Source organism: Oncorhynchus kisutch, linkage group LG28, assembly GCF_002021735.2.
Source record: "Oncorhynchus kisutch isolate 150728-3 linkage group LG28, Okis_V2, whole genome shotgun sequence".
Taxonomy (NCBI): Eukaryota; Metazoa; Chordata; class Actinopteri; order Salmoniformes; family Salmonidae; genus Oncorhynchus; species Oncorhynchus kisutch.
In genome coordinates, this window is record NC_034201.2 from 25,764,661 (window position 1) to 25,784,347 (window position 19,687).

The following is a 19,687-nucleotide window of genomic DNA, read 5'->3' on the forward strand; positions in this document are numbered from 1 at the left end:
ACTTTAATTCTGGGTTAACGAGATTATATAAAAGGTGTAACAAGTGGCGTCCAGCTACAAAATAAGTAAGAACATTAAACCAGTTTTGGAAGGAATTTTGAAGTTGTTGTGGGGGACTGGTCGTGAAATGGTTAATGGGAATGTTTGGAATGAGCTCGTTACCTTGTAACCAAGGAGAGTGCCACAGAAGCCACTACAAAACAAACTGGCTGCCTGGGTAGCTAGAGAAACTTAAATAAGTGTAGACAGATTTCAGGTTGATTCTGACTGTATTTCGAACATTTAATTAATGACCATATTTTGAAATGACTTTATAGTCGATCGTTTTACACTGTAAATCACTAACGTTAGCTGAACTAGCTAGCTACGCGTTCAAACCGCATGAAATAAGTGGATCCAGGTTGAGGCAATGATATATTTGCGATACTACTTTAACGATAGTTTTGCCTCATGTCGTGACTTCTCTGCTTGAAGTGTATATTTCATATTGCTCACAATGTCCACTGGGATTCATCATGCCACAAATCAAAGCATCAAGCCCTTCAAGTCTAGCGAAGAGTACCTGTATGCGATGAAGGAGGATTTGGCAGAATGGTTGAGAGATTTGTACGAGCTCGATATTGACGTGAACAACATACTGGAGGCGCTCGAGACGGGCGCGGTCCTCTGTTCCCACGCCAATAATGTCACACGAGTGGCGGGAGAGTATATTCAAAAGTACGGGATGGTGCGACAGGTCCAGCTGCCAACGAACGGTGTCACGTTCGTAAATTCGGCCCAACCTGCAACTTTCCTGGCCCGGGACAACATCTCAAATTTCATCAGTTGGTGTCGAAAGCATATGGATATTAAAGGTATGACAATATTCCTGCATAATGGCAATTTATGTTTTGACTGACAACTACTCAATTGTATATATCCTACAGAAGGCTTGAACGTAATTACAGTTTAACTGGGTGAAGCCATTGTGAATGTAATCTTTAAATGCTGTAAATCCACACCCACTTGCCCCACAGGTCAAGTGGCAAACAGGTGTGACAAACTGACATGAATGGAGTCTCTTGAATTAATGGCTTATTGACCAGCATCCCAATATTATTTATGCCTATTGTATTCAAAATATTGAAAAATATATATATTTTTCTGAACGCATGCACACATTCAGTAGCCTACAACGGACAGTGTGTGCTAGACAAGTGCTCAACAGTGTTTGATGTAATGCATGCAATATGGAAATGTACCACTAGGTGAGGCTCTAAATCCATACTTCATAGGAACATGGCCTCCTGAACATTTCCCTCAATTTTTAAATCTGTACTTTTCTAATGATCACATCCCTGGATAGAACATTCATGTGAACATTCATCTGGAAACAGAAAACTCCTGGTTTCCTGGTCATGTTGGTCACATGAGGCTGCTCCTTCGTATTACGTTAACATCTCGATCCTCAGACGTCTCACTCAATCCTTCTCCCCACTCCTCCAGATGTGCTCATGTTTGAGACAGACGACCTAGTGCTGCGGAAGAATGAGAAGAACTTTGTGCTGTGTCTGCTGGAAGTAGCCCGGCGGGCCTCTCGTTTCGGCATGGCCGCCCCTGTGTTGATCCAGTTGGAGCAAGAGATCGAGGAGGAGATCAGAGAGGAGCTGGAGTTGCCCCTGGAAGAGACCCCGCCACTAGCCAAACCCCAGCGGCGCACCTCCAACACTCAAAACCTGGATGAGATGGTGAGACCGCACCGCTGGAACCAGTTCACAAATTGGAACCAATGAACAAATCTTCCACTAATCAGTGATCAAATCCACTATTCCAACTAGTTCACATATCTCCCACAGTCACTAATATTATCTGTAATTGTAATCAGCGATCAAATCTATTTTAAGTGACCAGTTATTACAAATCTACCATTATTACAAGTGAACTCTTACAATGATCAAGTCTACTGTAACTAATGCTCAAATCATCCAAAATAACCAGTGATCAGATCTCCTGCCCGCAATGTGGCCAGTCTGGTATAACTACTGATCTGGATCCCTCTATGGGGAAAGGACTAGTACTCGGTTTTATACACTGAATTATATTAGACTTGTTGGATAAACCTAATGATTGTAGTTTGGGCTATAAGGGTTATTTCAATTTTAATGAAGTTATCTGAGGAAATGAATTAGACCATATCATTTTTGTGGAAAAGATTAACAGACCATGGAAATTGCTGTACATATCAAAATAGGCTACAGGATTGACTTGAATCTTTTCTTTTCAATTTGACCTTAACTAAGCCAAAGGGAAAACTCTATTGGCAATGGATGGACCACCACCTTTTGCTGTCTTAACTCACTTATAAAACCCTGTGTCAAGAGGGATGAAGGCTTGTTTTTGTTACAAAGATGTGAGTTGTCGGACAAGCAGGGGAAATGTCTTAGCGGGTGCCTTGGCTGCCGGGATATGTCTGATTTGTAGAAGTCTGGGGTTCAATACAGTCACTCACTGATATATTGCATATTTAAGAAATAGCTGGATAGTGTAAGGAGACACAGTATTGCTGCCTTTGTCTAACACAGTGTGTCTGTGTGTGAGACTGAATTGTACTTGATTTTAACTATTAGTCACCCTGGCTATAGAATAAAGACAACATATAAAAACGTACAGTACATCATGTGCAGTAATTTTGATTACGTACAGTTGAAGTCGGAAGTTTACATACAACTTAGCCAAATACATTTAAACTTGAGTTTTTCACAATTCCCGACATTTAATCCTAGTAAAAATTCAAATGTTTCAGGTAGCCTTCCACAAGCTTCCCACAATAAGTTGGGTGAATTTTGGCCCATTACAGAGCTGGTGTAACTGGTTAGGTTTGCAGCCTCCTTGCTTGCACATGGTTTTTCAGGTCTACCCACAAATTTTCTATAGGATTGAGGTCAGGGCTTTGTGATGGCCACTCCAATACCTTGACTTTGTTGCGCTTAAGCCATTTTGCCACAACTTTGGAAGTATGCTTGGGGTCATTGTCCATTTGGATGACCCATTTGCAACCAAGCTTTAACTTCCTGACTGATGTCTTGAGATGTTGCTTCAATATATCCACATAATTTTCCTACCTCATGATGCCATCTATTTTGTGAAGTGCACCAAGTCCCTCCTGCAGCAAAGCACCCCAACAACATGATGCTGTCACCCCCGTGTTTCATGACTGGAATGGTGTTCTTTGGCTTGCAAGCATCCCCCTTTCTCCTCCAAACATAACGATGGTCATTATGGCCAAACAGTTCTATTTTTGTTTCATCAGACCAGAGGACATTTCTCCAAAAAGTATGATCTTTGTCCCAATGTGCAGTTGCAAACCGTAGTCTGGCTTTCTTATGGAGGTTTTGGAGCAGTGGCTTCCTCCTTGCTGAGTGGCCTTTCAGATTGTCGATATAGGACTTGTTTTACTGTGGATATTGATACTTTTGTACCTGTTTCCTTCAGCATCCTCACAAGGTCCTTTGCTTTTGTTTTGGGATTGAGTTGCACTTTTCGCACCAAAGTACGTTCATATCTAGGAGACAGAACGCGTCTCCTTCCTGAGCTGTATGACAGCTGCGTGGTCCCATGGTGTTTATACTTGCATACTATTGTTTGTACAGATGAACGTTGTACCTTCAGGTGTTTGGAAATTGCTCCCAAGGATGAACCAGCCGTGTGGAGGACACGACAAATTTTTGGGTGGGTCTTGGCTGATTTCTTTAGATTTTCCCATGATGTCAAGCAGAGGCACTGAGGATGAAGGTAGGCCTTGAAATACATCCACAGGTACACCTACAATTGACTCAAATGATGTCAATTAGCCCATCAGAGGCTTCCAAAGCCATGACATCATTTTCTGGAATTTTCCAAGATGTTTAACTTCTCTGGGATTATGTTGCCCACCTGGCCAAAAGCCAGTGAAAATGCAGAGCGCCAAATTCAAATAAATTACTATAAAAAATGAAACTTTCATGAAATCACACATATAAGATACCAAATTAAAGCTACACTTATTGTGAATCCAGCCAACATGTCAGATTTCCAAAAGGCTTTTCGGCGAAAGCAAATGATGCCATTATCTGAGGATAGCACCTCCGTAAACAAAGAAAAGCATATTTCAACCCTGCAGGCGCGACACAAAACGCAGAAATAAAAATATAGTTCATGCCTTACCTTTGACGAGCTTCTTTTGTTGGCACTCCAATATGTCCCATAAACATCACAAATGGTCCTTTTGTTCGATTAATTCTGTCGATATATATCCATTTATCACAAGTTACCTGTAAACGTTGCCAAAACATTTCAAACTACTTTTGTAATACAACTTTAGGTATTTTTTAACGTGAATAATCAATAAAATTGAAGACTGGAAAATGTGTTCAATACAGGAGGAAAACAAAATTGTAGCATGCTTTCTGGTCATGCGCCTCTAACAGTACACTTCAAGTGACCCTCGTTTAAGATGGCCATACTTTTTCATTACACAAAGGAAAAACCTCAACCAATTTCTAAAGACTGGTGACATCCAGTTGAAGTGATAGGAACTGCAAGAAGGTCCCTTTAGAAATCTGGATTCCCAATGAAAGCCCGTTGAAAAGTGACCTCAAAAAAAACATCTGAATTGTTTATCCTTGGGGTTTGGCCAGCTAAATAAGTTCTGTTATACTCAGACATGATTCAAACAGTTTTAGAAACTTCAGTGTTTTCTATCCACATCTACTAATAATATGCATATCTTATCTTCTGGGGATGAGTAGCAGGCACTTGAATTTGGGCATGCATTTCATCCGAATGTGAAAATACTGCCCCCTGTCACCAATAAGTTAAAGGCACCAGTCCACTTTGTGTATGTAAACTTCTGACCCACTGGAATTGTGATACAGTGAAATAATCGGTCTGTAAACAATTGTTGGAAAAATTACCTGTCATGCACAAAGTAGATGTCCTAACCAACTTGCCAAGTGTATGTAAACTTCTGACTTCAACTGTACATGTTCAAGTGTTGGCTCTTGGATTTCACCTGTGCTTTTGTTTCTCAGGTCCAGTGCCTCATTAGCCGCTGCACCTGCCCCACACAGTTTCCCATGTTCAAAGTGTCTGAGGGCAAATACAGGGTGGGGGACTCCAGCACACTCATATTTGTTCGGGTATGCTTCCCTCCGCCACCTGTTCTACTCTCTTCCCTCATCTCTGACAATCTATCACCGATATACCCATATACTGTAGCGCTCTATGGAGATTTTTGTTTTGTTTTTAACTTTCAGTGGAAAAATTGAGTGATCTGTTTTGTGCTTTTTTTACTGTGGCAGAAAGTGGGGTGCGGTATCTGGGGTGTGACATATGTAACCTTGAAGGTCTCTTTGAAATGCTTAATTCTATGTAGTCATTATTGTGAGTGAATTATTTGTCTTTTACTATCTTAACCCACCAATTATACAATGTTGCAGTTGTGCTCTTTTTCATAGGTATGGTTTGTGTGTGTGCGCCCGCATGCGTGTCCATGTTTTTATCAGATCCTGCGTAATCATGTGATGGTGCGAGTGGGTGGAGGTTGGGACACCCTGGAGCACTATCTGGACAAGCATGACCCCTGTCGCTGCACCTCTATCAGTGAGTTCTCTCAGACCCCCCCACATACACACACACACACACACACTAGCCCCCCTTCCGACTGAGCCTGCTTGCATCACCATCACTTACATAATGCAGGAGCATCCACCAGGCAAATTGACTGTCAATATTCATCACGACACACAGGGTGCCTGTGAGCTCCTGAGAACTCTAACCACAATACTATACAACAATGCAACTCAACTTTATTAATCCCCACAGGGAGCAATTTAGTTTAGAAGGTATCAGAGTACATGGATGTGTTATATAATTACAGTAGGATGGAGAAGTAGAATACCTGGAATATTACTCAAAGCGATTCTCAATATTGCAATAGTGTAGGGCATGCTGCACACTAGGTGGCAGTCCACATCTTAACCATTGCGCTTGTCATGATTGGACAATTGAGCTGCTTATTGTGTATTATTGTGCATTGACAAGCACATGCATTAAAGGGGACAAGGAAAGGAAGCATAGATGGATGACTGCGTACCCCGCTGAGCTTCTGTCAATTATATTACCGCTCCACACTAGATGCTGGTGTAATAAAAGACTTGCACTATATATACAAAACTATGTGGACACCCCTTCAAATTAGTGGATCTGGCTATTTCAGCCACACCGTTGCTGACAGGTGTATAAAATTGAGCACACAGCCATGCAATCTCCATAGACAAACATTGGCAATAGAATGGCCTTACTGAAGAGCTCAGTTACTTTCAACATGGCACCGTCATAGGATGCAACCTTTCCAACAAGTCAGTTGCTAGAGCTGCCCTAAGTGCTAAGTGCTGTTTTCGTGAAGTGGAAACTTCTAGGCGCAACAACGACTCAGACGCAGAGTGATTGATCACACAAGCTCACAGAACGGGACCGCCGAGTGCTGAAGTACGTAGTGTGTAACAATCGTCTGTCCTCGGCTGCAACATGCTCTACCGAGTTCCGAACTGCCTTTGGTAGCGACGTCAGCACAAGAACTGTTCAGCAGGAGCTTAATGAAATGGGTTTCCATGGCTGAGCAGCCGCACGCACTCAAGACTAAGATCAACATGCGCAATGCCAAGCGTCGCTGGAGTGGTGTAAAGCTCACCGCCATTGGACTCTGGCGCAGTGGAAACGCGTTCTCTGGAGTGATGAATCCCGCTTCACCATCTGGCAGTCCGACAGGTTAATCTGGGTTTGGCGGATGCCAGGAGAACGCTACCTGCCCAAATGCATAATGTCAACTGTAACGTTTGGTGGATGAGGAATAATGGTCTAGGGCTGTTAATGCTTTGGCCTAGGCCCGTTAGTTCCTGTCAAGGGTAATCTTAATGCTACATCATGCAATGACATTCTAGACAATTCTGTGCTTCTAATTTTGTGGAAACTATTTGGGGAAGGCGCTTAACTGTTTCAGCATGACAATGCCCCCATGCACAAATCACGGTCCATACAGAAATGGTTTTTTGAGATCGGTGTGGAAGAACTTGACTGGCCTGCAGAGACCTGACCTCAACTCAATCGAAGACCTTTGGGATGAATTGTATCGCCGACTGCGATCCAGGCCTAATCGCCCAACATCCATGCCCAACCTCACTAATGCTCTTGTGGCTGAATGGAAACAAGTCCCCATAGCAATGGTCCAACATCTAGTGGAAAGCCTTCCCAGAAGAGTGGAGGCTGTTATAGCAGCGAAGGGAGGACCAACTCTAATGCCCATGATTTTGGAATGAGTTGGTCATGTAGTGAATGTAACTGAAGCATTGCTGGCCTCCTCTCCAAGGTCGGCTTTTAACCAAAGTTATGTAACATCATAGCCGCAGGAAATAGTGGTGCTGAGGGTGCTGAACTTTTTTCTTTCTCTCACACAAAAGTAGTTCACTGGGCCTTTACTAGTCCTGTATTAGTGAACCAATATACCCCCAATCCCTAACATCTTCCCGGGGCTGTGTAAAATCTCACACTCCTGCCTCACCAGGCTTGTAAAATAAAGCCCCAAGAGGGCCAGAGGGGAAGGATGGTGGACTGTGATTGTCATTTTGTCATATAAATAGACACATTTCTATTAGGAGCAGCCATTAGCCTAACCTCTACTTTCAGCTGATGAGCGCTGGTCTTTTATTCCCCAAATTTAGAGATTGGGAAGAGTTGACGCCAATGCAGAAATATGAATTGTGACAGGCACTGACATTGCAACCATAAACCTAATTGATATTCATAAGATCATAAGAGGTTAAATACTTAAGCTAAAAATACAGTGAGGGAAAAAAACAAGTTATATAAATTGTGCTTCATTCCTAACAAGATCACCATACCGCAAATAAGTGCTTTAAATAACGATTACCATTCAAATTATGTGCTGCTGAATCCTGTATCTTACATTTTATTTTCACCTTGGTGATTTACTGGGATATTAACAGCTTCCCTATAACACTGGTGACAGATGAAGACTTTGTTTTCTTCTCTTCTCTTGATTTCCTTCCCTCATCTCTCTTCAGCCCATAAGCTGGCCCAGCGCCCGGGCACGCCAGTCCACGAGATCAAAGGCAGGTTGCCGGGGCGCCCAGACGGCCAGGGTCCAACCATGCCTACCATGCTGATCATGAGTCGCCACACCCAGACCCCCTTCCAGCCCGTCCTCTGGACCCCCTCCGAAGCCCCCTCCACCTACTCCCCCAGGGGCCTGAGGCCAGCCAGGACAAGGGGTTCCCTATCACCAGACACAGGGCTCAGAGCCTCTTGCTCCCCTAACAGATCGTCCCTCTCTCCTGACCCAGGCCCCCGGTTCTCCAGGGAGATGAAGACTACCTTTTGCAACAGGTAAGAGAATAATGGTGATGGTATTGATGAAAATATTAGTAATATTGATAATGCTATTAAAGACAATGATGGACATTGAGGGTGTTGAAATTGATTGTAAGATCACATTCATGGGTGGTTTTCCATACCAGGGTACATAATATATCAGTGAATGCCACACTGACCTTAAACACAGTTTGAACCGAACAGGATCATTAACACAGCTTGGTTCCCCTGGACCTGGACATGCCATTTAACTACATTATTAGATTACCTGTTCATTGATGGATTCAAAAAGGATACATAATATTTTGAAAAGCCCTCGCTTGTTGTCTGGCATCAGCAGCGAACGCCTTCCTAATATTGAGTTGCACCCACTTTTGTGCTCCGAACAGCCTCCATTTGTTGGGGCATGAACTCTACAAGGTGTCTAAAGCATTCCACAGGGATGCTGGCCCATGCTGACTCCAATGCTTCCCACAGTTGTCAAGTTGGCTGGATGTCCTTTGGGTGGTGGACCGTTCTTGATACACACAGGAACTGTTGAGTGAAAATCAATCAGCGTTTCAGTTCTTGACACACTCAAACTTGTGCGCCTGGCACCTACTACCATACCCCATTCAAAGGCACTTACATCTTTTGTCTTGCCCATTCACCCTCTGAATGACACACATACGTAATCAATGTCTCAAGGCTTAAAAATCCTTCTTGAACTTGTCTCCTCCCCTTCATCTTCACTGATTTGAAGTGGATTTAACAAGTGACATCAATAAGGGATCATAGCTTTCACCTGTATTCACCTGGTCAGTCGGTCATGGAAAGAGCAGGTGTTCCTAATGTTTTTTTATACTCTGTGTAGATGGGTCACCTTGCTCTGTCAGAGTTAGAATGGCACTTAACACCTATATTAGAGGACTGAGTGCAGAACCCTCTTACCATTAGGACCTTATGGCCTTGTCTGAGAGCCCCATAAGTGTATAAGGCATTAACAAAGCAAACACTGCAGTACAGATCCCAGGGCTGCCCACATAAACCTACTTTTGTTCAAGAAAAAGGATGTTGGCTTAAATTAATCTAGTTTGTCAGTCTGTAAATGTTAAGTTAAATTTGTTGTGGTAGCATATTATGTTCATGAATAATTAAAATGGAGTCTGTTTACACTTCACTGGTGTTGTTCAGGCTGTATTTTTGAGCATCAAGCAAAATGTGTTTTGTAACTGATATTGAAATTACTCTTTTAGCTTTTCCAAAGAGTGAAATTACATCATCTGCAAAGGAATTGTCTAAAACGTGCGTCCTCATGCATGACTGTTATATTGTGATAATGTGACTCAATACCTCCATGTAGCACATAGTTTTACATTCCCATTTTATTGTGTTGGATCATTTCACTGTTAACGTCCCCCACTACATGTTAGATCGTTAAAATGATTCAACTTTGTCATGCCGCCACAATGTATTATTAACATTGTAGCTGGCCTACTTCAGCACAGTCAGTCACTGGAGTTATAATTATGTGGATAATGATTGTAGGGATGCATATGTTAGCATACACTACACCAGGAGGTATCTGTGGGTAGCCTGCTTTTGGAAACGATGTGCAAATTAACAGATGTATTAGATTTGGGGGGGGTTTTCTACAGTTTATATTATCGGTATGGTATACTCCTAGATCATTTTCAGTTGTCTATTCAACATATTTCAGTCTCAGCATTATGCTGCAGAATTCACTGAGAATGTAAAATCACTGACAGATTTACAGACCTTCTATCCAGGTTAGTTTGAGGATATGAGGATGACCACATTGACTATCCATGAAAAAGTCTGTGGTCATCTTTGTCTATCACTGGTTGAAACGATGTCCTGCAGCCTCTGTAGACTTGGATTTTGATGTAGCAGCTCTGCTTTGCTTTGATTTCTCATTCTGTCATGAGTTTCCAGGTACTTAAACTCCAGGCTAGGAAATATTCTAAAATGACATAACAGTTTCTGTCCATTTTAATTAATCTATTGCACAATAGCATGGCAAACAAATAAACTCAGCAAAAAAAGAAACATCCCTTTTTCAGGAGTGTCTTCCAAAGATAATTCGTAAAAATCCAAATAACTTCACAGATCTTCATTGTAAAGGGTTTAAACACTGTTTCAATGAACAATAAACAATTAATGAATATGCAATTGTGGAATGGTTGTTAAGACACGAACAGCTTAGACGGTAGGCAATTAAGGTCACAGATATGAAAACTTAGGAAACTAAAGATGCCTTTCGACTGACTCTGAAAATCACCAAAAGAAAGATGCCCAGGGTCCCTGCTCATCTGTGTGAACGTGCCTTAGGCATGCTGCCAGGAGGCAGATGTGGCCAGGGCAATAAATTGCAATATCTGTACTGTGAAATGCCTAAGACACTGGTACAGGGAGACAGGACGGACAGCTGATTGTCCTCGCAGTGGCAGACCACATGTAACAACACCTGCACAGGATCGGTACATACGAACAGCACACCTACGGGACAGGTACAGGATGGCAACAACTGCCCAAGTTACACCAGGAACGCACAATCCCTCCATCAGTGCTCGGACTGTCCGCAATAGGTTGAGATAGGCTGGACTGAGGGCTTGTAGGCCTGTTGTAAAGGCAGGTCCTCACCAGACATCACCGGTAACAACGTCGCCTATGGGCACAAACCCACCGTCGCTGGACCAGACAGGACTGGCAAAAAGTGCTCTTCACTGACGAGTCACTGTTTTGTCTCACCAGGGGTGATGGTCGGATTCGCGTTTATCGTCGAAGGTATGACAGTTACACTGAGGCCTGTACTCTGGAGCAGGATCGATTTGGAGGTGGAGGGTCTGTCATGGTCTGGGGCGGTGTGTCACAGCATCATCGGACTGAGCTTGTTGTCATTGCAGGCAATCAACGCTGTGCGTTACAGGGAAGACATCCTCCTCTCTCATGTGGTACCCTTCCTGCAGGCTCACCATGACAATGCCATTGCTCGTTCTGTGTGTGATTTCCTGCAAGACAGGAATGTCAGTGTTCTGCCATGGCCAGCGAAGAGCCCGGATCTCAATCCCATTGAGCACGTCTGGGACCTGTTGGCTCGAAGGGTGAGGGCTAGGGCCATCCCCCCCCCCCCGAAATGTCCGGGAACTTGCAGGTGCCTTGGTGGAAGAGTGGGGTAACGCCTCACGGCAAGAACTGGCAAATCTGGTGCAGTCCATGAGGAGATGCACAGCTGTAATAAATGCAGCTGGTGGCCACACCAGATACTGACTTACTTTTGATTTTGACCCCCCCCCTTTGTTCAGGGACACATTATTACATTTATGTTAGTCACATGTCTGTGGAACTTGTTCAGTTTGTCTCCAGTTGTTGAATCTTATGTTCATACAAATATATATTTAGTTTTCTGACAATTAACGCAGTTGACAGTGAGGTTTCTTTTTGCTGAGTTTAGGTGTATGCATTTTTGGTCATAGCATACATCCAGAGATTTTGTGCTGTTCATCAACTTCAAGCAAATCACAAAGAAAATACAGCACAATAGCATTATATAGGCCCACTTAAAGGTAGACTCAGCAAAATGACGTTGCCACGAACAGCACCGCAGATATTGAGATGAGCAAGATGCAAGACTTCGCTGTCACACACAGTATCTGCACCTGTTCTCTTCAAGCTCTTACAGCTTGTGAGCCATGGGACCAAAACATCAGTGAAGTTGAGCCTCATGCTTCAACACTTTGTTGTGGAAATTGACCCTCTGTGCTGTTTACGTTCTGCATCTGTCATATCGCTGGGTCTACAACATGCCAAAATAAAGATAATATTGGCTGTCTCGTTAAAATCCTAATCACATTTTCAGTGTTGCTGTCTACCAGGGAGTAACTGAGGGCCTTAAATGTAATGTAGTATAGTGCGTTCTGACAGCCTTTTACGTGACAGTTTTTGCATTTAACACTATTACATATTATTGCTAAACAATACAAGACTGAAACAGTTGGTGAAAGCAGAAAACTCTAGGCTAGATGTGTGCATCTTATTTCACACACAAACACATCCAATGTTTGTTTGCTGTTCTAATTTGTGCTGTTGCCAGTGTCTTCTGTCTGTTGTTCGTTTTGTCTTACATTGTTTAATCTCCGTTGCCACAGGAGGCATTTTGCCTCTTGCCGTCATTGTAAATAAGAATTGGTTCTGAATTTACTTGCCTGGTGAAATAAAGGTAACTATATTAAATAATAATTTTTAGTTTAAGCAGCCTTTGTTTTTAGTTTGCAGTAGTGGATTTGGTAGGCTACATTGTAGAGAAGCCTGGAAACAACTTTTATTCTGTATACTTATGTGCAAACTTGCATTAACAAATTAATAATGGTAGTTATTTAGGTCACCTTGGAGAGATCGGATACGCAGTGGCATATCAAAACTTGACTGTGATTTTGTTGTGCTATTTCAGACTGCGACAGAGTGCTTCCACACCCACTCTCCAGCACCACCCGTCTGGGCGTAATGATGACTCAGCACTCAACTCGTCCATGAGGACAGGCAGAGAGGCCACACGCTCGTCCCATGCCCCCCGCTTCACCAGCAGCCTGCCTCGGTACATCCAACACTCCTCCACACCTCAGCCCAAGACTAAGCCCCAGGCTCAGAGGCCTAGAACCCCCCTGGTCTTCCACAGGTCCCCTGGGCAGCAATCCTCCCTGCCCCAGCCCAGCCCAGAAAACGGGCTTACTCAAACCTGGACTAAGTCTCAGTTTGCATCTAAGCTCAGGCAGAGCTCCATGTTGGGTGGCAACAGCACAGAACCCTCAACCAGTACTGCCCCCCAGAGGAATGGAGGACCCAACGCGGTAAGAGCTGCTACACCCGCCAGATATACCCCTGTCTGCCCCAGACAACCCACCATCACTATCCAGCAACCTGAAAACATTGATACTCTTCAAAAGAGCCCTGATTTAATTCGCAGCTTCTGTCCAGCCAAAACATTCTGTGAAGAATCATCTGGGGAATGCCAAGTCAGGCCCTTCACACCCATTGGAGGAAATCTGAGGGATCCAAATAAGACACCCACCCCTTATGACATCACAACCAACCCTTCACACAGCGACTCCAACCGTGAGAGAATGCAGGGCTTGACAAGACAGACTGCATTTGGCTTTCTTGTCAATGACAATGCTTCTCACAAAAGCACTGTGGTGAGCCTTGAAGAGCCTGAGCATCCAGAACTATGTGGCAACGTCTTTGTGGCAGGAGACAGAGCGATAGACAATGCTTACTTGTTTACCCCTCCCCCCATCAGCCCAGCCCAGGAGGCCAGTCTGTACCAGAGTCTGGAGCACGAGATCCTGTCCAACCTCCAGCAGCTCAGCGTTAACTCAGATGACAGAAAACGCAAGCAAAACAGTCAATACCAACCATCTCAGAATATCGCTGAGAACGATTATGGTGGATTCAGTACAGTTCTAGCTGGGTTCGAACCATCTCCACATACCTCAGCCTCTTATGCCACACATCCAGTTGAGGCCAGCTTTGATGCAGTCATCACTGAGCTCTCCAAAGGGAATAGGCTGCTGGAAAAGGTGTGTGTGGAGAGCTGGGTGAAAACACTCTCTGGTAGCCCTAGAGCTAGGGAGACTTGCAGCAACACAGAGGTGGTGAACTCCAGCTTAAACCTCAAAGTGGCCAAAGCCTGTGTAACCAGCTCCTGGTCCTCTATGGGCTCTGGTGTCGAGTCCAAAGAGCTGCCCGCTGATTCTACTTTCTCACCGGACTCTGGGAATGGAGTTAGCATTAGCATAAGGCGCAGGGTGACAGACGCAAATTCACTTGTAGTGAACCCCAGAGCCACTACTATAACAGGTCCTGATAGACCCATACCTTGGTTTCAACAGGCTTTCAGGTATAAGAGAACCTTGAAGAAACCAGAGAGTGTGCCCTCAATCTACAAGCTGAAGCTCCGGCCAAGGCACGACTACAGACCAGACAGGAAGCCCTCGCGAATCCCCACCCCAATCCCCTACAAAGGGGGTCAACCTGCGGGGGACCCTGGAGGGTCCAGAAGGGGGGGACACACCTAGACGAGCATCACACACCTCCCGCAGGCAGACAGACAGACAGACAGACAGGGTTCCACAGAAATGTATCAGAGCTACAGGCAGCATGGCTACAAAGCCTCAGTGAGACTAAGGCAGTGGCAAATGCTTCAACCGGTGACAGCAGAGGACCCAGAGCAAGAGTCCCGAGTCTAACCCCTTACATTTCGCTTCCATAGAAAATTGCAGTACTCAAGGGGAAAATACTCTAATTGGATGGTAATGTACAGGTACTGTACTACATTTATTTTTGGTTAAAGCTGAATTAATGCATCAGACCACACAAAGTAGTGGTGAAAGATGATCTGCATTCAGTGGAGCGTTCACCTCAACAAATAAAGGTTTTCTATAATGCTCAGTTTCGGTTCAATTTATTACTTCTTCTGTGTGCACTCCACTACATTGTGTGACAATCATTTTAATGCAAAACTTTCTTCAATGCTATGGTAATCATGTCTTTATTCCAATAGAAAATATACATTCTCCATCATAATTCTCCTCTATTCCCTCTCCGACAGTTGAATGTATTCAATTCCCTGTGATTCTATTTGTAAGGGAAATCTATTTGGTGGGAGGTCAGATTTCCACTTCAATTTTGCTTCAGAGCTGCGCTCGGCTCCTTTCCAAATGCTCTTTTTAAATGGGGAACCAGGGAGCAACACACACAGGCAGCTGGAGAGCAATGAGAATAGAAGCATTCAGACCTTAATATCAGACACATCCGAGCGTCTCACAGCTGCTGCCTGTTACTCCAGGATCCGTTCTATCAGAGCACAAAAGATAAGCAGATAGCCTCACCCAGACCCCCACAGACTCAGGTATTGAGGCATGGCTGAAATTCAGAGCCATTGTATTTATATAAGGCTGCAAACACACATCCACAAACTGAAATAGACATTAACACACTCGCACACAGTCACACACAATGTGGTGGCTGAAGCCACAAACTAATTTGCTGATCGATAGTTTTTTTGGTTTTTTAAATAAAAGATTCCCTTTCATGATTGTGAGCTGAATCACAGATTAACTTTGAATAGATTCAGGTTTTTTTTTGATAGTGCTTGTGTTTGATCAACATTCAAGGCATTATTTTTTTTATTGACTGCTTCTCAGGAGTGGCCCTCTCGTTTACAGTTCCACGGGTTGCTACTTTAGCATCCTTTGATTGCTTTACTTAGCCTAAGATACTGTCTTGTCACCTTGTGTGTATTGAGTTTATGGCTGTAGCCTGCAGACTTCTATATACCCCTCTAGCAAAATGCTGCTTGGAAGATCAAGTCTGGAGCTATTAATAGCCCTTGTCAGAGCTGCAGCCCGTCACACTACAGCAGCTGTGCTTGTTCCCCATCCGCTTGCACACACGTCACGCTCCTCGCCTCCACAGTCTCTACTAGAAAGACTCCTTCAATTACCTCTACTGGCTGTGGGCCTGCCAGCGATACTGACACACTGGGATGAGCTGTACTAGGGACGAACAATACACACTGGGACATACCAGGGATCAGCATGCGGTAGCCTTGAACTCAAATTCTGTTTCTTTAGCAACTTAATTTCTCATAACAAGCACCTATTAAGTTTGTTGAACAATTTGATTTGATTATAGCATTAAAGTAATTCACCACTAGTGTGTATTTTCTTATTGGGCCCTCAGGTTCAAGATGGCCCTCCAGTAGATATCTTTGAATACAATACTGATATTAGACACCTCATAATGCCAGGTTAGTGGTTCTCATCAGAAAGGGCCTTTAGCGAGACCTCAGGAAATTAAACGGGAATCCTGAAAATAAAATGTTTTATTGGAATGTGTAATGATCAAGTCACGAAAGTAGTAAGATATTATGCAGGTCTGACTAAATCAGTGGAGGAGGGAAAAGTAAATCTGACCTGTGGCGTAAAGGGCAACCATGCAAGGCAGTGGTCTTTGAGACTGTTAGCCAGAGAAACTCGACAGACTATGTACTATAGACAATGTAAGAGTTCCAGACAGACCTACCTCTGAAGTATTGAAGAAGGATGCTCAAATGATGTATTCATGAAACAGACCAGAGAATGGGATGTCTGAGGACTCCATCGTAATTATAGGTTCACATCGACACAGAGGAACTTAATCATAGACAGCTAGCTAGCTCATCAGCATATATAACATTTTTATTTATTTATTCAGGAACAGGCTGATTAAAGTCACAAAAGTAGTTTGACTGATTTTGAGGGCTGTTAGGCATTTGAGGCTCTCCTTATGGAATGTGATTGGTCCAAAACAGAAAACACTCCTGCAACTGGCAGTTTATTATCACTATCATCTTATAGTACCATACTAATTCAGTTTAATTCAAACAAGTGGCTATAGTCAGGTAGGCTAGCTGTATCTGCATTGTATTCTCCTTTCCCCATATTGTCTTTATTTACTTTTCTGCTCTTTTGCACACCAGTATTTCTACTTGCACACCTATCACTCGTTAATTTGCTAAATTGTCATTACTTGCTACTATGGCCTATTTATTGCCTCACCACCTCATGCCATTTGCACACACTGTATATAGACTTTTTTTCTATTGTGTTTAACTGTACGCTTGTTTATTCCATGTAACTGTTGTTTGTGTCGCACTGCTTTGCTTTATCTTGACCAGGTCGCAATTGTAAATGAGAACTTGTTCTCAACTAGCTTACCAGGTGAAATAAAAATAAATACAACATTTCATTGAATACAACCTTACAGGAAACAAGTGTGTCCTTTTGTTCCCCCTTTATTCCTATGTTTTACCAAAGGTTACTAACATTCAAGCATGGCATGTTCATTTATTGCTGTATTTAGCAGTTCAGAGGACCTGAACAGGCCGATATGTTGGCAACCACGTCTAGCCTCAAGTATTTTATTACATTTAGACCTTATTTTTTACAGTATATCATTAACAGTCTCATATCGGGGGTTTGGTCTGAGTTGTGTTTGTATATAAACACCCTTATGTGCTTCTACAGTTGTAGATTTTAGTATGTACACAGTTGTTTGTTTGCGAGTGGAGCGTAAAGGTGGACTGGATTACTCCATTTAACAGAATTGTCCCTATGGTTGGCTGTTTTGGTTTCAGAGGACTAATTGAGATGGGTTTGTGTACGGAATTCGTATAGCTACCTCTGGGGATTATATGCTCAAGTGTGCACCTTCAAGACATCCGAGCAGAGAGAATGCATCAGCAGATGTCAACCTCAATCCCACTCCAAATAGGGCTTTGACATTAGCAATGTCATACATCGATCAACGTCCAGGTGAGTCAAACAACGTAAGCCAATCTGTCTGTCTGGAGCGACTCCCAGATGCTGGAAAGTTCCTGTAGTGTACTTGAACGAGTTCAGAATTTTTACAGCAAGGGGTTGGTTTAGCTGCCTCCAAATCAAGAAAATATCAAAGATGGATAGGGTGGTACTCTCCATCCCTGATCAAGTCAGATAGCAGCAAAACAGAGGGCTGTTACATGTTAATACTGTAGCTTCACAGGACAGAAATGTGATCAGCCATGGTGGTCCTAGGGAGGTTTACTGTACCAATGGCCCTCAATGCCACTGTGGTGCGCACCCACCGTCACTGAGTAAATCACATGAGGGCACAGCGTTCGTTTCTTAGTGCCCGTTGGAAGCGGATGGTTGCATGGACGTGTTTGCAGCGGGCACAGCCCACACTGCGCAGAGCCTCCCCGAACAGCAGAAGCACGTGCCAGTTGAATTTGGCCGAACACTCCACGTAGCCACACTTCCAGTTCTTCCTCACCAGGTCGGACATGTTGTGGCGGGGGATAACACGCCCCCGCTGCAAGTCCCGCTTGTTCCCCACGACCAGGATGGGCATGTCGCCTGTGCCCAACACCCTGGAGAGGAAAAGAGACACCGAATGAGAGTTAAGACACCTGTGGCCATCTAAAGCATTAAGTATTCAACACACAGTGGTTGCTTTTCTGTGGTCATTTGAACAGAAACACAGCATCACATGAAAGCAAGGCTTAGCTATGACTGGCACAGATTTGTACCTCAGTTATAGTTGATGCTATTGAGGCAGCGTTCTCAAATCCCCTGCCCTGCCAACTCTGTCCAAAACTGATTAAGCCGTTTTATCAGGAAGTCTTCGTAGGGAGAGGATTAAGGGACATTTCTGTTTGGAGTTATTCATGACCAAAAACATGGGGTGCAACTTTCACTGGGTACGGGGCCACATTCTGGAATTGCATTTTTGTCCCTCCCAGTTATCATTGGAATGTGATACAAAATGAGGCAACGGTGTACTTTAGGAACATGCGGATGCCTCTGACCGGTCGGATAGGTTTTGGAGTGTTTAATTTTTTGATCCAGTCAGATAAACCTTGGGTTTCTGTGGTGAGTGTTCATTGTGCATGTTCTGTATACAGTGTGTGTACAGAGTATACTGTGCATTTGAAAAGTATTCAGACCCATTTACTTTCTCCACATTTTGTTAAAGTGACTCCCCATCCCGCATGAGGGAGCGTAATCATCGACTGATACTAATTAGCATAACGCAACAGACATAAATATTCCTAGAAAATATTCCTGTTCATGAAAATCACAAGTGAAATATATTGATACAGCTTAGCCTTTAGTTAATCACCCTGTTATCTTAGATTTTCAAAATATGCTTTACAGCCAAAGCTAGACAAGAATTTGTGTAAGTTTATCGATAGCCTAGCATAAGGTAACTTGGTCACGGAAATCAGAAAAGCAATCAAATTAAATCGTTTACCTTTGATGAGCTTCGGATGTTTTCACTCACGAGATTCCCAGTTAGATAGCCAATGTTCCTTTTTCTCAATATTATTTTTGTAGGCGAAATAGCTCCGTTTGTTGTTCACGTTCGGCTGAGAAATCGCCCGGAAATTACAGTCACGAAAACTTTCCAAATTAGCTCCATAATATCAACAGAAACATGGCAAACGTTGTTTATAATCAATTGGATAATATATCCACCGGGAAAATTGGTTTTTCAGTAGGACCGATTGGAATAATGGCCACCTCTGTATTTTACGCGAGAGTCACTCTAGGTGCCATAAGGTGACCAGTTGCGCAATGTAGCCGCTTACGGGTATTCTTCAACATAAATGCGTAAAACTACGTCACAATGCTGTAGACACCTTGGGGAATACGGAGAAAAAGTAATCTGGTTGATAGCCCATTCACTGCTCAATAGGGAC

At 43.4% G+C, this 19,687-nt stretch overlaps 2 protein-coding genes across 4 annotated transcripts in view; one reads left to right on the plus strand and one right to left on the minus strand.

Annotated features, from left to right (window-relative positions):
- Positions 1–14,853, plus strand: gas2l2 (growth arrest specific 2 like 2). 3 transcript variants are annotated; one of them, XM_020463960.2, is made up of 6 exons: positions 1–854; positions 1,486–1,727; positions 5,049–5,156; positions 5,475–5,619; positions 8,100–8,421; positions 12,857–14,853. In XM_020463960.2, exons 1-6 carry the CDS (start codon positions 497–499, stop codon positions 14,478–14,480), a joined length of 2,799 nt encoding a protein of 932 aa, XP_020319549.1. In that variant the 5' UTR covers positions 1–496; the 3' UTR covers positions 14,481–14,853. The 3 variants fall into 3 exon arrangements, with proteins under 3 accessions (XP_020319549.1, XP_020319550.1, XP_031663760.1); XM_020463961.2 differs by having other exon boundaries at positions 5,523–5,619; XM_031807900.1 differs by lacking the exon at positions 1–854 and having other exon boundaries at positions 861–1,727.
- Positions 14,708–19,687, minus strand: part of rasl10b (RAS like family 10 member B) — a 17,769-nt gene continuing 12,789 nt past the window's right edge. Inside the window, exon 5 of the mRNA XM_020463895.2 lies at positions 14,708–18,355. Within this exon, the coding sequence (XP_020319484.2) occupies positions 18,085–18,355 (271 nt within the window). The 3' untranslated portion in view covers positions 14,708–18,084. The remainder of the gene's footprint in view (positions 18,356–19,687) is intronic.